Source organism: Xylocopa sonorina, chromosome 7 (genome assembly GCF_050948175.1).
Source record: "Xylocopa sonorina isolate GNS202 chromosome 7, iyXylSono1_principal, whole genome shotgun sequence".
NCBI classification, from domain to species: Eukaryota; Metazoa; Arthropoda; class Insecta; order Hymenoptera; family Apidae; genus Xylocopa; species Xylocopa sonorina.
The window spans coordinates 3,497,131-3,512,495 of record NC_135199.1 but is presented as its reverse complement, the minus strand read 5'-3'; the positions used below and the strand labels follow the sequence as shown (position 1 = coordinate 3,512,495).

The 15,365-nt window shown below is 41.7% G+C and overlaps 1 protein-coding gene across 1 annotated transcript in view; it reads left to right on the top strand.

Moving 5' to 3' along the window:
* Positions 1-2,481, top strand: part of Imp (IGF-II mRNA-binding protein) — a 68,237-nt gene extending 65,756 nt beyond the window's left edge. Inside the window, exons 7-8 of the mRNA XM_076898225.1 lie at positions 155-406; positions 537-2,481. Of these exons, the coding sequence (XP_076754340.1) occupies positions 155-406; positions 537-764 (480 nt within the window). The 3' untranslated portion in view covers positions 765-2,481. The remainder of the gene's footprint in view (positions 1-154; positions 407-536) is intronic.
* The last annotated feature ends 12,884 nt before the right edge of the window (positions 2,482-15,365 follow it).

Genomic DNA, 15,365 nt, shown 5'->3' with positions numbered 1-15,365 from the left:
TTACAACCTCCAACATTTTAATTTTTTTTTTCATCAAATTAAATTTATGCTGTAACATCAGCTTCTTCTGCTCAGCTGAACAAAGTATGCCGCGTTAGCTACACCTTGAGTCGTAAATATAATAATTATGTAATATCGCATCGATTGTTTCCAGGCCCAATACTTAATTTTCGAAAAGATGCGCGAAGAAGGATTCGTGGCCGGCACGGAGGATGTCCGATTGACAATTGAGATTCTCGTACCGAGCACCCAAGTTGGCCGAATTATTGGCAAAGGTGGACAGAACGTTAGAGAACTGCAACGTGTAACTGGAAGTATCATAAAGCTATCGGAACAACAATCTACGTCTCCTTCTGCCGACGAAGAGGCCACCGTCCAAATAATTGGCCCCTTCTTCTCTGTTCAGGTATAATCACCTGATTCCATTAAAAATCCCCATGTTTTTAACGATACCGCGATAACCACTCTACCGGGCAATCAGCCGATAACATAAAATGTATCGATTTTAATTTTTGTCCTTGTCTCCTGATCCGCAGTCGGCGCAGAGAAGAATTCGCGCAATGGTCCTACAATCGTCCGGTGCACCTGGTGCAGGTGTTGCTGGCTCGCGCGCTGGTCGTGGTAGCAGCCAAGAAGCTGGTTCACGTTCGCGAAGAGACGGCAGTGCCACGTCCCAACAGGGTGGCACAGCGACACAGCAACACTCGGCTCAGCAACAATCGAGCACCTCGCCATCCAGCCAACAGCAACCGCAGAATCAGTAACGTCACTGAAACTTACCTGACGCCAACCAACGCCTCACTGAATCCATTTTAATCGCCGGGGTGGCCTCGTCGCTTTGACATTCTCTCGTAAAGAGGCTACGTGCAACCTCCTTCTCGCGGGCACGATGTGCATCCATATCAAAATGTCACGCGTAATGCGATTAAAACGTTCTTCAAAATCGTTTGGGATTCGGTTCAGTACGGTAAGAGGGGATACGATCGATGGCGTTTCTTCTTCTGCTTTTTTTCTTCTTGTTTTCTTTCTCTTTTGCTTTTCTATTTTAATTAGTAGTAACGCGATCGCGTTATACTAACATATATACATATATATGTATTTTGTCTTGATTTTTGTAGAACGTAGAAAAGCGTAGCGCGTCGATACTTTTCTTTTTTTTCCTCTTCCTTTTTTTGAGATAAGTTTTTGCAGCGGAACGCTCGATAAATTATATCATTGTTGACTCGTCGCCATCGATCGTTGATACTCGGCTCGCGTCGCGTTCAACAACGAGCCTCGTGTAGCTCTGGATACATAGAAAGGCACGACGTGAAAATGTGATGCAGAGTACCGCGTTGAATCGGACGGGAAGTGCACGTCAGCTGACGAGTTACACGCGTCACGCGAGACGAGGTGAGACGAAGAGTTCGGTTCCTGCCCATTCGAAGCGGGTAACATTTATAATCGATTATTCTTCCGTCGAAGAGATACACGGGTCGTTCGCTCACTTCTTCTGCGCGTGTCGCGACACGTTACGTTGCGAGCTCGCTTGAAATTCGGAAGTTAAAGCGACGGGTGACACTCGAACGAAATCGATTTCGCAGCGTTAACGATACCACCTCGTCGATGAAATAGGATACGATGATAAGAGAGAAGAAAAAAAAAATAAGCATACACAACCTTATTACCTCATTCATTACGGTTAAAGATTTAATATGATAATGAAAAGTGGAACGAGAGAAAGGATAAAAAACCAACTAATCTAAAAAAAAAGAAGTCTACCTAAATATTAAAGTTATAATAATATACAGAGAAGTTAAGTAACGATTACACAATTACGTTATACATGTTACTACTACAACTACTACTATAACTACTACTACTATTACTACTGCTATTAACTACTACTTACTTCTACTAAGTACTCTGTACAGGACAGCGGTTTTTTTGTTTTTCTTTTTTAAAGAAAAGGAAAAAACTCTACTCTAGGTACAGTTTTTTTATACCATAACGCAGAGAGACATTAATTAACGAGACTTAATTATTGAAGAAACAAGAAACGAAACGTGTGTCACGTTCTACAGTATAGACGTAAGCCGCAAGCAAGTTTTCATGGCAGACGCCCCTCGCATCCGCCGCCCCTCTCGCGCCAGTAATACCAAAGAAGCGATTATGAGTTTTTTCGTATTAGTGAAGTGAAAACGCGTGACACGCATATGGCCGTGTCGAACGCTCTACTCGCCTCAAGTTCCTTGCAAGAGCCAAGAAGAGCGAGGGGGGCGGTCGCAGAGACAGAACGGAGACAGAGTGTCGCGTCTGCGGGGAAATCGACGAGTGGTTATTCGACACGTCGGAAAGGTAGAGCCGAATCGAAGGACACCGACGAAAACCAGCATCCTTTGTCATCGAGTCGCTTTTTGCTAAAGTGATCGGAATGAGGAAATATGTATAAAATTCAGAGAGACGTTTCAGATGGAGTGGGATTTAAAGAAAACCGAGGAGAGAGAACAAACAAAGAGAATCGTTCGCTGTTGCACGTGAAACGGAACGCTGCTTCGTGCTCTGAACGAGAAGGATGTTCCAAGATGAAAGAAAGAGAGAATGAAAAAGCGACCGTTGGTACGCACGAGGAAGCGAGGAGGATATTAAAAGTAACCCGCGAGCAAAGAGGGGACAGGAGTATAAGACGAACGAGTTCACGGGAAGATGAAAAGCGAAAATGGAGGATAGGAATGAGCAAGGAGCCACAAAACTTTTTCAGGGATTTTTACTTTACCATGGATGTAATAGTGTTTGAGTGTGCGTGTGTTGAATAATACTATTAATTGATAAGTAATTAATTACTGATTAGGCATATACGGCAAAAGATGCGATAGACAAGATTTAGAAATGTAGGATAATCGAGAGAGACAGAAGAAGAACGGTAGGAGTTGGAGGTGATGGAAAGAGAAGTGCTAGAGGTAGAAGAGTGATATTCGACGAGAAAGGAATGGTATCGTAATTATTACTACTTGGTGTCGCTCTTCGCCTCGTGGTGCGAGCGCGGATATCGCCCAGCGAGTTCTCGGCAAACGACGATCGAACGCGCGCGGATTTTATGAAACTCCGTTTCTCGACGATCTTTGTAAATTCTGTAATTTTTTTTTCCTTCCTCTATAATTTCTTTTTTTTTCTTTTTTTTCTTGTTTTATAATATATAGGATATATATAGTCGTAATACAGTTAGGATAGGTAATATCATACGAATGCGTTACGAATTCGTTCGTAGAAACTCGCAGCGATATCGCGGCTCCGGCACGGCGCGTACTATCGATCACGATAATTCTGATGATTTTCTGCGTAAGGGGGGGGGGGGGGGATATTGACACTTTCGATGTTACTAAAAACGAATAGAAAAATGAAACTAACTAAACGTTGGAGCAAAATTTTCGAGATTTTGAATATTTTCGGCATTGGAGGAAATAAAAGGCGAACGTGGGGGAAAAAAGTATACGTTTGCCTCGAGCAAGGAATATTCGTGACCGATTGTGCGTAAATTCGTAACTCTTAAGTTCTGGTTTATCGACAAAAATACTTTAAAAAAGAAAAAAAACACTAAAACGAGAGAAATCTGTAAAAGTTCGAAGATAGATAGTTCGCACGTGCAACGTACGGGCGGGAAGCGTTTTCAGTCGAAACGGAAAGATCGATCGCGTAAGGGTAGACGAGAAAACGAGGTGGTGGGATAAAAGAGAAAAACCTAATCGTTCAGGACTATGTAGAGTGATGAAGTGAATTTACACGACTTATCGAATACGAAACTCGAAGTCAGAGAAACTGATCGAACGGGATACTCCCGTTTTCGATGATCTATAAAATGTGACCAAAAATAAGTGATAAATTAACGGACTGACGAGACGCACGATTATGTGCCACGAAAGAAGTTCACCTGTTCGTTGAACCTCTTCGCTTTCACCGATGAGTAATTAACTCTAACTTGTTTGCCAAACTTCCGCAAACCTATCGTAGGATATCTATTGTCGTTAGATAATTTCTGACTCGCCTACCAATAATCTTCACGTATCCGTTATCCACTGAACGAACGTTCTTTTTTGTCCAGTTAATTACTTTTTCTCGAAAATCTCGTGGCACGTTATCGATGCTGAACCCTAGTACGTTGAACCCCGTTGTTCGGGGGTTCGCGTACATCGGCGGGGCGACGATCCCTTCCGGTTCACGTGGTTGATCGGGATACCGGGTCGTCGACCGTCGGTTCACCTCACGGTATTCGATATGCGTTTAGTACAAAAATACACGAGTTTAAAAGTGGGTAGAGAGGAATCCAGTTTTCACGAGAAGAAGCAACGCGTGCTTTGAACGGAGGAGGAGGAGGTGGTGGAGGTGGATGATGATAAGGAAAGGGAGAGGGAAAAATATATCGCGTGTTAGGATTTCTGTTTATCGTGAGGAGGGTGAGGGAAACGCGTAAACGAGAAAAACGGAACTTCTGTCGAGTGTGCGCACGGATGTCATCGGTGGGTAACATGGAAAGTCGGGCGATGGAAAGGGTGGGCAGGGGAGAACAAAGAGACGAACGCTCTTCCGCTCTCTTGCCTTTTTCTTTTTCGTTGCATCTCGAGGAGGAGGAGGAGGAGGAGGAGGAGGAGGAGGAGGAGGAGGAGGAGGAGTACCGGAAAGATTAAAAGAAGGGAGAGAGAGAGAGAGAGAGCGGAAGGGGAGGAAAAAAAAGGGAAGGCATAACGGAGGAGGTGAAATCGACCGAAAGACAGAAGGAAAGGCAGAGTGTAAAGCTGCATAGAGAACCGGGGAAAGGAAACGTAGACGGAACTACGCGAGAGAATATTGAGAAGAGAAAGAGAAGATAAGGAATGACGTGAGAAAGAGAAAATGAATCTAAGAGTAATAAGTTTATTTTTGATACATTGTTGGGGAGATCTAAGTGAATCTTTCTTTTTCAATTTTTTTGTTAGATGTTTTTAATAACTTAATGAATTTTAACGATATTAATAAAGGGAAAAAAAAGGATGCGAGGCGTGAGGAGAGAAGGCGAAGACATTTTTTAAATAGAAATATAAGGAGATATAAGAGAATGGTGGTATAAGAAGAGAAGAAGCGAAGCGAAGAGTTTTTTGTATATGTAAGGAGAGTATGTGACTTAAAGAGTGAAGAAAAAAAAAGAAGTAAAAGAGATGGGTGTAGAACGGAGATAGATGGAAAGGCGATAAAATAAAGGTAAAAATAAAAAAAGAAAAAAAAAGTAATGAAAGATTTAAAAAGGGCAACGGCGCGCAGCTTTTTGCGCTGTGCGCGTCTGTTGCTCGTCAGGGGGGTATAAAGGAGATTTTAGTCGTACGCGCGCACGTGCGCGCGGATAAATTGTATAATATATTTAATATATTTGGAGGTAAACGGTGGCGCCAGGTCCGCTCGACGAGGAACGTAAATTTCGACGGCGAGCGACAAAGGCGATCGGGCTCGCAGTTTTATGCGACGCGATTTTTCGTCGTTGTCGCTTCCTGGGAGTACTTTCTCGCCCGCAGGCCTCCGCTTCCGTATTTATTTATCAAGCGTAAATATTTAAAGAGACAAGAGTGAATAACATTTTGTAAAAAAAAAAGAGAAAAAGAAGAATTAAAAACGTAGAAGAAGAAAAAGTAAACGAATGCAAAGAAAAAAAAACGATGAAAGTGCCAAGGAACTAAAGAGAACAATAAAAATGAGACCATTATGCACAGTAGTACCACAAAGGCCATAGATTCTATACGTAAAATTCAGGAAACGAAAGCATAGATTAAAGAGAAGACTCGACATACACCGAAGGAGGTACATTTACAGCCATCGATACACCATCGAGAAATTCACAAAAAGTAATTCGCTTCACTACCAAGATCATTTACGCTACTTCGAAATCACATGACGCTCCTTTTTTCCGAGACGATACACGCCAAGGAAGCTAAATTGTTTTTCGGCCAGAACAACGAATCGAAATTTTTCGCGATATTTTTCCACGGTCAATTGCAGACGGGAAACGTTAGAGGGGAATGATAGAAACGCAAAACGTACAGAGAGAAGCACGACGCGAGTAAGAGATAGAAATCGCTCTTTTCACAGAATTTCGTTGTTGTTGTTGCACGACGCGAAATAAATACCTCGACCCAACAACGAAAACCATCGCCCCACCCCCCTTTTCGGAATATCTCTTTGTAGAAAAGAAAGAAAGAAAGAAAGAAAAAAAAAGGAAGAGAAAAGAAAAGAAAGAATGCTCCGCACGTGATTTTATTACACTTTTCCCTCGTTCATCGATCTTTGATTCATTTTTTCGTTACGCAAACTTTCGGAACGAGATTTCAACGAGAAGACTAAAACGACTAGTAAGAGAAAAGCTAGAACAAAAATAACAAGAAAAATGGGAAACTTAGAGACTCGCTAGCGTAGGAAGAGAGAGAAACAGAAACAAGAAGACATTCTTTGACTTCCTTGCTCGCCTACAGTTCTTGCACCCCGTCACACGAACGATAACAATCGAACAAGAGTATTTTCACGAGACTATTTAACGCAACAGTGTTTAAACGCGCAAGCCGTACAGTTGTTAACAATCTGGGCAAACAAACAGAGATAACCATCGATAGAAAGGAGACGAAAGTTAATATTTCGGCCGATTCCTCAGCACAGCACTTCTCAAACGCCGCGAACGATGAGAAAAAGGAAAAAGATTGAGAGTTGTGTAGGGAACGAGACAAAAGAGGAGCCCGCTCGCACGCTCGGGAGAGTGTACAAATCAAACAAAGTAACAAAAAAATAAAAAATAACAAAAAAATTAAAAATGCGAAGATTGAATAGAAATTATTAATATAAAATAATAATAACTTAAAAGAGAAAAGAAGATTTTTAACGTTATAAATTATTATGCGCGCGAATTAAGAAGCGAGGGGAGTAACTTAATCTACTACTGGTTAAGGATACCAACAAAACGAATGTACAAAATCGATTTATCGCTAAATTTAAATGTTAGTATTCTAGAATATTTTACCGTGAAAAATCGTGCTTATCGATCTAGAATTGAGGAAATTTAAAGTAAGCTCCGCGCTTAAGTTAAGACTTTGCATATATCCAGCGAGGAACGATAAGGTGGCAGCAATGAGAAACAAAAATTAATGGTCGTATAAAGCATCGGGTTTCAAGAGTAACTTTTGTCGACGAAGGAACGAGAACAATCCTTTTTATCGAAGCGTGAAACGTGCGTAACTGGAACTATCATATGCAAGCCTCGACGAAACGAAGAGAAGAAACAACCAACAAAAAAAAAGAAAAGGAATAAAAAAAATAATGCAAGAAAAACTTAAAAAAAGAAAAGAAGAAGAGGAAAGTTTCTTTCTTTCTGTACGAACGTCCAATGTCGTCGACGTATCTCCGACGACTCTTGTTAAGCTTTATCAATTTTTTACCACTTTCTTCGTACTGACTATTTATAAAATAATACAATCGTCATTTTGTAGTTTTTTATCGAACAACTTTTGAAGAAAATAGTAGGCGAAATGCACAGAACAGGGCGTAAATACGCGAGAGGAAAATTCACAGGAGAAATCGGCACGACGATGGACGAAACGACGAAAACTTTCACAGATACTCTATGTCGCTGCACCATTCAAGAAGTTGAAAGCGAAACGAGAAAAGAGAAGAGGAACCGCGTCTAACGCGTAACAGCTACGCGATTCGCGAGCAAACTTCCGATGGAACGGCTTCGAAACACGAAAGAGAAGAAGGAGAAGAAGAAGAAAAACGAACCCCGCGATAGACGCGAAGAAACAGATGTGGTTCGCCGTCGTACGCAACGCGGTGGACATGCACAGACTTCAAGCTGGATCTTCCATTTCCGCACACGTTCCAAATAGATCACCGTAAACAGTGAAAACGTCATCTCTCTTATATTTCGATCCGCCACGGTTCAAGGATCAGCATATCCGCTCGGTGCCAAACAGGCCAACAAGCTGTTTTCGAAAGCAAACGCTCACGCGCACCCTCGACCGATCAGAAGCGATCAAACTTGGAACAAATCGAAACTCCGCTATTGGTTCACAGATCGTTACGAGCCTCCTGAGATTTCACGGACCATTTGGGAAACAAAACGAAACAAAACAAAAAAATAAAAGAAAAATGTAAAAAAAAAAGAAAGAAAAAAAAGAACGTTACACGCCGATCGCAAACGTTGAAACAGCTTCAGTTCGCGATCTTCAGTCGGTCTTCAGACAATCACAGCTGAACCCTTCAAGTTTTGCTTTGAAATGCTTTAAACGCAGCAACATCCGGCGTACATCGCGCGTTCTACTCGCTCACTCGTAGACCGGAGAGAACGAACCCTTTGAATAGAGCAACGAGCAAGAGACACCACGAGTACGAATACGATCGCTCTCGTCGTTCTTTATTCTGGAAGCAACACCATTAAACAAGGAGAGATAATATATCAGGGTGGTAAACACACGCCGATGTCAGCTTAAACACACCTAATACGCATCGCGATAATAAAAATTACTACCGAGGGGATCGCGCCGACGCGATCGGTTCGATTCGATTCGTCATCGATCTTACACGATCCTATATAGTGATGCTACAAGCGTGTATTTATACGTATGTAAACGATTTTACATGGGTATACGTACACGCGAACGATCCCGCGACTCGTGCACGCGGCTCGTCTCGCGCAGAGAGTATTTACACAATAGTAACGAACGGATTAATCGTACGAAGCGACACTTTGGGGAGGGGAAAGAGGAAAGAGGGATGTATCGATACGCCTAGGGTCGCGCCGATTCTTCGCCCCCGTCGTTGCGGAACAACTCCACCAACGTTCAACAGCACTTCATACTTCTTTATTAATAATAACGATAATAATAGTGATAAATGAATAGTAATAGCGGTAAGGGAATATAGAATTATCGGAAACGACTCGAAGATTAATCGTTGCGCGCGCTCCAACCGAAGCTCGGCAACGATTACTACTTGTTCGTCGTTCATTTGATCAAGACGAGATCGCGCGCGAGTATAATAGAAGAAACGTTAGTCGAGATGGGAAAAAGAGAGAGAGAGAGTGAGAGAGAGAGAGCTGGAAAATAGAGGCGAGGAAAATCAATAGAACCACTGGAAAGGTGGTAGATTATTTTGGGCTTTAGTATTAGTATTTCGAAATAGACAGTTTTAGTAGGATCGTGAATTAGACCGCCGTTGAGATTAATAGGGAGATCGACGAGACGAAGAAAGAGAGAGAGAGAGAAAGAGAAAGAGAGGGATTATATAGGGAAATTTCGTTTCCCGTTCGTTGCCGTTACGCTCGGTGGGAAAATTCACCTTCCGGTCGATCGACTGGCATCGATCGACAACGGTGTCGCAGCGATTTAGCAGCTCGCGGGCGTAACGGCGTGCGAACGGGTTAACCGGAAATCGGGGAAACGCGAAATCGAATCAGAGGGTCCGGTGAATCATATTCCCGATCGAGGAACGGTTCTGAACCGAATACGCGGCGGTAAACGAGGGCCTTATAGTATACAGTTGGGCATTGTTGTTAATGTGACAGGTTCAAGTGATATCGCTAAACAGATAAATATATCGGGTAAGCTTTTTAGGGGCGTGGTACGCGTAAATTGGACGATAGAGGAGGGGATGAGTTGAATTTGGTGAGAAAGCGAGCGAGAAAGAGATGAACAGAGTGTGAGCGGGTGAGAAAGTGAGCGAGGGTTTGCTTGATTTTTTGATAATCGAAACGGAGAGACGTAATCTAATTAGTAGGGTGATTCTAAGCAGAGTTAGGAAGCTATAAGAGTGAGAGGCAGGTTTAAGAGCGGAGACGCGTTTTTTTTTCGAAGGAGTCTTTAATATATTATCTATTATTAATCCTATTGTTGCCAATAATGGGCATTATGAAGAAAACCGCGCGGGTATGTAACTTATTCTCTACACTGCATTTACACTCCCCCCCCCCCCCCAACCCCCATCCCCGAGAAAATCCCCCCAGAAAACCCTGTATTATGCATATATAGTAACACACATTATACATTATACACTTGTTGTACATAGATATATATTATATGTAAAGCTTAAACTTATTAACGAAACAGATTTAGTCGATGTGTACTACTGGATAGAAGAAGGATATGCAAATCCATGAAGATGCCGTTTATCGCGTATGCGTGAAAAGAACGAATGAAGATTTTCTTTTTTTTTTTTTTCTATTTTTTTTTCGTCCCTTAAGGCGAGCGCCATCGCGATGCCGCGCAGCGTTTATTAAATTGTATAAACGAGAAGAGGAGTTCGCACACATCGTGCCGCGTATGGTTTAACACGCGACCTAATATAACGTTCCACCGTTGTCACTCTCGTCTCGTACCTTGCTACAGAACGTTCAACGATCAATTATATCCATGCACACGTACACGCACGCGAGTGCTGCATTTTAACATCGAACGTCATTGAATCACGAGAACCGATCAAACCAGAAGAACGCGCACACACTGCCCGAAATATTGCTGCAGCGCAAGACGAAACTGCCTGGGCAGTTTCAACGAGACACGGAACACGAAACGATCGAGGCGACGGTTGGGTCCCCCCTTAGATCATCCATCGCCGAGCAGATCGGAGGATACCATTCGCGAATCGCTAACTTTCCGATTGTTCTCGTTTGATGATGCTGCGATGCGGCAATAATATACGTAACAACAACCTGCACCGCGTATGGGTGTGTCGTCACACTGCCAACGAGACGAGACAACGGCTCAGCGAAACATAATTTTCTGATAAATCGTTTTAGAAGCATAGAGAGAAAACGGGACGCGTACGTCGTATAGCTGTCGGTGTGCCGTCGTTTATATCGATGATCCCTCCTGCGCAATTGAGCGACGATCGAAAATAACACGGAGGAAAATAGTGGACGATGTACTGGCGATCGGTCGCCGCGAGTCGAGACGAGATGAGTAATACTAAAACCCAAAATAGCCGTTTCCGAATGTTCGACCGATCGTGGAAAATCCAGACGAGATACCAGAAGAGAAGAGGCACGTTTTAGCGCGAGAGAGAAGAGATGACGGAACGATGTCGAGAAGAGAAAGGAGTGTGTTTTCATTCATTCGCTACCTCATGAGTTATTACCATGTGTTTTTTCTTATCTAGTGGGAAATAAAGCCGACGCCAAACGGAAAAATAGAGAATGCCGAGGAAGGGAAATAGAGAGAGAGAGAGAGAGAAAGAAGAGAGAGGAAAGGATCAAGAAAAAAAAATGCCAATAAAACGGCGCCGCGAGGCTCGTAAAAAAAAAAAGAAAAATAGTAGTTGTTCGCGTTTTCTTCTTTTTTCTTTTATCATCGAGCAATTTTATCAAGTGGAATCGTTTTGCGAAGATAGAATATATCGCGTAACAGCGTAACGTGTCCTTAGGGAATAAGTATTGTTCGCGGATCCTGTAACAAGCTCAGTTTTTCTCATTAATATTATTAATTAATTCTTCTGTAGGTTCTCCTTTATCTCCGTTGATTCGTTTCGCGTTACTTTGTTGGCGCGAGCAGGTTTTTTTTTCTTTATTACCATTTACTTCTTTGATTGTACGAAATGTTTATGCACGTTCTTCGTTTTCCTGTTCGGTTTTACACACGTTTGTTTCGCACGATTGCCACGTTCGTGAATGTCGTTCTGTTAACCCGTTCGCTGATACATTTTATAGCTTTTTATACGTATATAGATATTATAGATATTTAACGCATTTATCTCTATAACTTATTTTCTTTGTTACAAATAGACACATACGGAGCACACAGCAACACACACACACACATACACACATACACAACACGCATACGTGCCCCCATACAAAACAAATTTCGTAAAACTTACATGAAAGCCGATATAATATCATGAAACATCAACCTCTCTCTGTACGTGTCTAAATGGAAATTCCAATAAACGCGAAACAGAGCCATCAAATCGCAAGATTAAAACGAATTGGTTACCGATCGACGCTACATTGCCAGATATATTCATTCTTTTCACGAAACACCACCACGGGAAGAATAGAATGGACGCTTTTGGGTCAGACCAACATTCGCGACAAGTCGATACGCACATTGTACAAACGTTCTACGCATATATACTCGATGTATCACACGTACGAAAGCACCAAGTGTCCGGAATCGAACAAAATTCAGGCACGGTGAATACGAGATTAGAGAATTAGGCGAAGAACTCCTATGATTTTTTCGGAAAAATTCGTTCCAGCGCTGGAGCTAGACGAAGCGCGACAAAATAACGTTGCTAACATGCAGGTGATCGCGGGACCACGTTAATTAACCAAATCGAGAAAGACTATCATTTTTAATATAATAATATATAATGGCATTTCTAGCAAGGCGCTGGAAATTGGTCAACGAATGCCCTTCGTATCGATGATTCTTGATAAACTTTCATTAAACGTAGACGATTGAAAACGGTGATTCTAGGACCTCTTACATTCGACACTTGGTGTGCTAGTCGAGTGTCTCGTGTCGTACTATCATTCGAAATCATCATTTCCATCTGTTACTACGGACCAGAGAGATGAAATGTACAAAAATCCGAGACGACAAGCGAGGATAAAAACCGTACCAGAGATCATGCATCGCAAAAGTTTACCATCGTAATAGCGTAAACTGCCAGAGCAGCCTATCGGCGAGGAAAAAGAAATTGCAGAGTAGGAGACGTCCACCTTCTCGCCATCGACGCGGAGAGAGTAGCTTTCGTAATTTCTTGCTGGAGAAACAAGAAGAAACGACCGGAGTAGTGTTTCGTCTATCGACGAACAACGAGGGAGAAACTTGACGCTGACGATCGAGCGCTTCGATTTCTTTTTTGCACGTTGGCAGCTGGCAAACAGGTGAAGGAACACCGATCGACAGAATCCCAGATACTCACGAGCAACGATCGCGCGAATTCATGGCCCGTCAAGATGAATCATCGGGACACGCGACGAAAGCGTGGCAAAAGAGTTTCGCGGCACGGAAACGGATCGCGAAAAAGGGGAACGAGCCGTTTAGCGTAGATCCATTGCTCGCGAATGGGAAACGAAAAGGGAAGCGTTTTGGAAACGAGACGAAAAGATGTAAAAACGCAAGAATCACGCCGAAACGCCGTTTCAACACGGCCATCCCGAAACAACAGTGCTCCAGAGAACACTCGATACAGATAACGTGCTGTAACAACGGGCAAAAATGCATACGTACACACACGACGATCAAACGAGAAGGGCTGACGACAAGCTGGACGGACAAAAAAATATAGGGAATAGGGCTGAAAATCACGAATCATCATCAGTTCGACAACAAAGGAAAAACAGCTTTCGTTTTATATACATATATATATATATATATTATATATAGATATATTCTATATTGTAGAATATAGGAAAAGTGAACTGTACACAATTACAAAGAAAACGAAGAAACCAAACAACCACCGAATAGAAAGGAAGGGAAATTGGTACGACCCTCAGCACGACGCTAGGGCGACCGTGCAAACAAAAAGAAAAATGGTCTACTTCATTTTCCGACGTCAAACGCAAAAAAAAGAAAAAAAAGAAAGAGAACTTATCTATCTACCGCATACCGCAACACACACACACGCATATTATATATATACGTACATTTTATATATGTATATATAGATATATAAATATACGTACATTATTATACGCACGCCGAGGATATGGTATGTGGGATTTTTGAAATGGAGGAGAGGCGAGAGAGCAGATGAAAAAAGAAAAACGTTGCGGGAGAGGACGTGATAAAGGACGAGTGGGAAAAAAGAAGAGACATCCACGTATTTTGTGAACGATGGTTGCATGCATAACGAGCTAAATAATCGTAACTGATACTAATCATAAATGAAAATAGAACGGCACGAGGCCGTCTTGTTTTTTCTTTTTTCTTTTTTCGTTTGCCGCGAAACCGAGATCGCAGGGAACTGATACCTTTATGATCACGATTTAACGATATATTCGCAGTTAATTGAAAGACGAACGATTCTTTACAAAGGGGAAGGAAACATGCAAAATATCGCTGGATAATAAAGAAACAAGCGGAAATGATGTTACTTGGAAGTTAACACGTGCTTGAAGGAAAAAAAAGAAAACACTATTTTCTTGATGGAATAATAAAATAATATAGAGGTTGCGCATTGCCGACGGAGACAACCTCCGCGCTTGCATTTTTTGCTTCGCACTCGCTACGTTGGGTATAATAATAATTTTTTTTTGTTTTAATTTTTGCGCTACCGCTGGGGCTCGTCGATCTCCGTCACTCCGATCGTGTCGATCGTCATATTCGATCATTGACTGATGTCAACGAAAGAGAGAGCACGAAGGAAATTGAATCGAATGAGAAAAAAAAAGTGAGAGGAAAGGCAAAGACGACGGCCAAGGAAGATGTCTCGGTTTCACGAAATCGTAACGATTCGACGATCGAGGCGTGACCAAGGCGAGCCCTATGATTACGATAATTTCACCGTAATTAATTCATTTTTTGTCTACTTTAGTTTACTTTAATTGCTACTATTCTACTATTAAAAAAAACTTCTACTATATAATCATCACTATCGAATTCTTTACTACTACTATCGCTACTATTACTATAACTACTACTACTACTTACTACTTACTACTCCTACTACTACTACTTACTACTACTACTACACTACTACTATTACTACTATCTACTATTTACTATTACCGCCTATATATTTTTGCGTCTTGGATGATTTGATGATTTTTTTTCACTACTTTCGTGAATTCCGTGTAAGATTCCGTAAAAGAAAAAGAAAACTCGTTCTTTTTTCTTGGTCCGTAGAACTCGTTCCGGTGATGCCTACCAGAGTACAGATTTCATACTACTACATTTTCCGTTTATTAGTTCCCTTTTCATTTCAAACGATCGCAAACGTTACCGTATAAATCCAGGGTAGCTTTTTTTTCTGTTCTGTTATTCTGTTTTTTTTTCATTTTTATTTTCTAAATTCGAAAACGGGAAAGAACGCAACATTAACTCCGATAGAACGTAGAACGACATGCTGGTAAAAATTGGTTTGGCGACGGACGAGAGGTCTAAAGAGGAGGAAAAACGAGGGAATGGATTACTAAGATATGGCGTATAATAATAATCTTAATATTAATTATAATAGTAATAATAATAATGCTAATTCTAATGATAAAGATAAAAGCTGATTTGACGTAATTTGACGGAGACCGTGAGCGCGCATTTTCAATGGGAGAATTTTGTACGGGCAAAAATTGAAAAAAAAGAAACGGAAATGAAAATACGATTCTTTCTGGTTTTCGATTGTACAACGATTGGGAAATTTGTCGTGTGTCGTCACGTTTC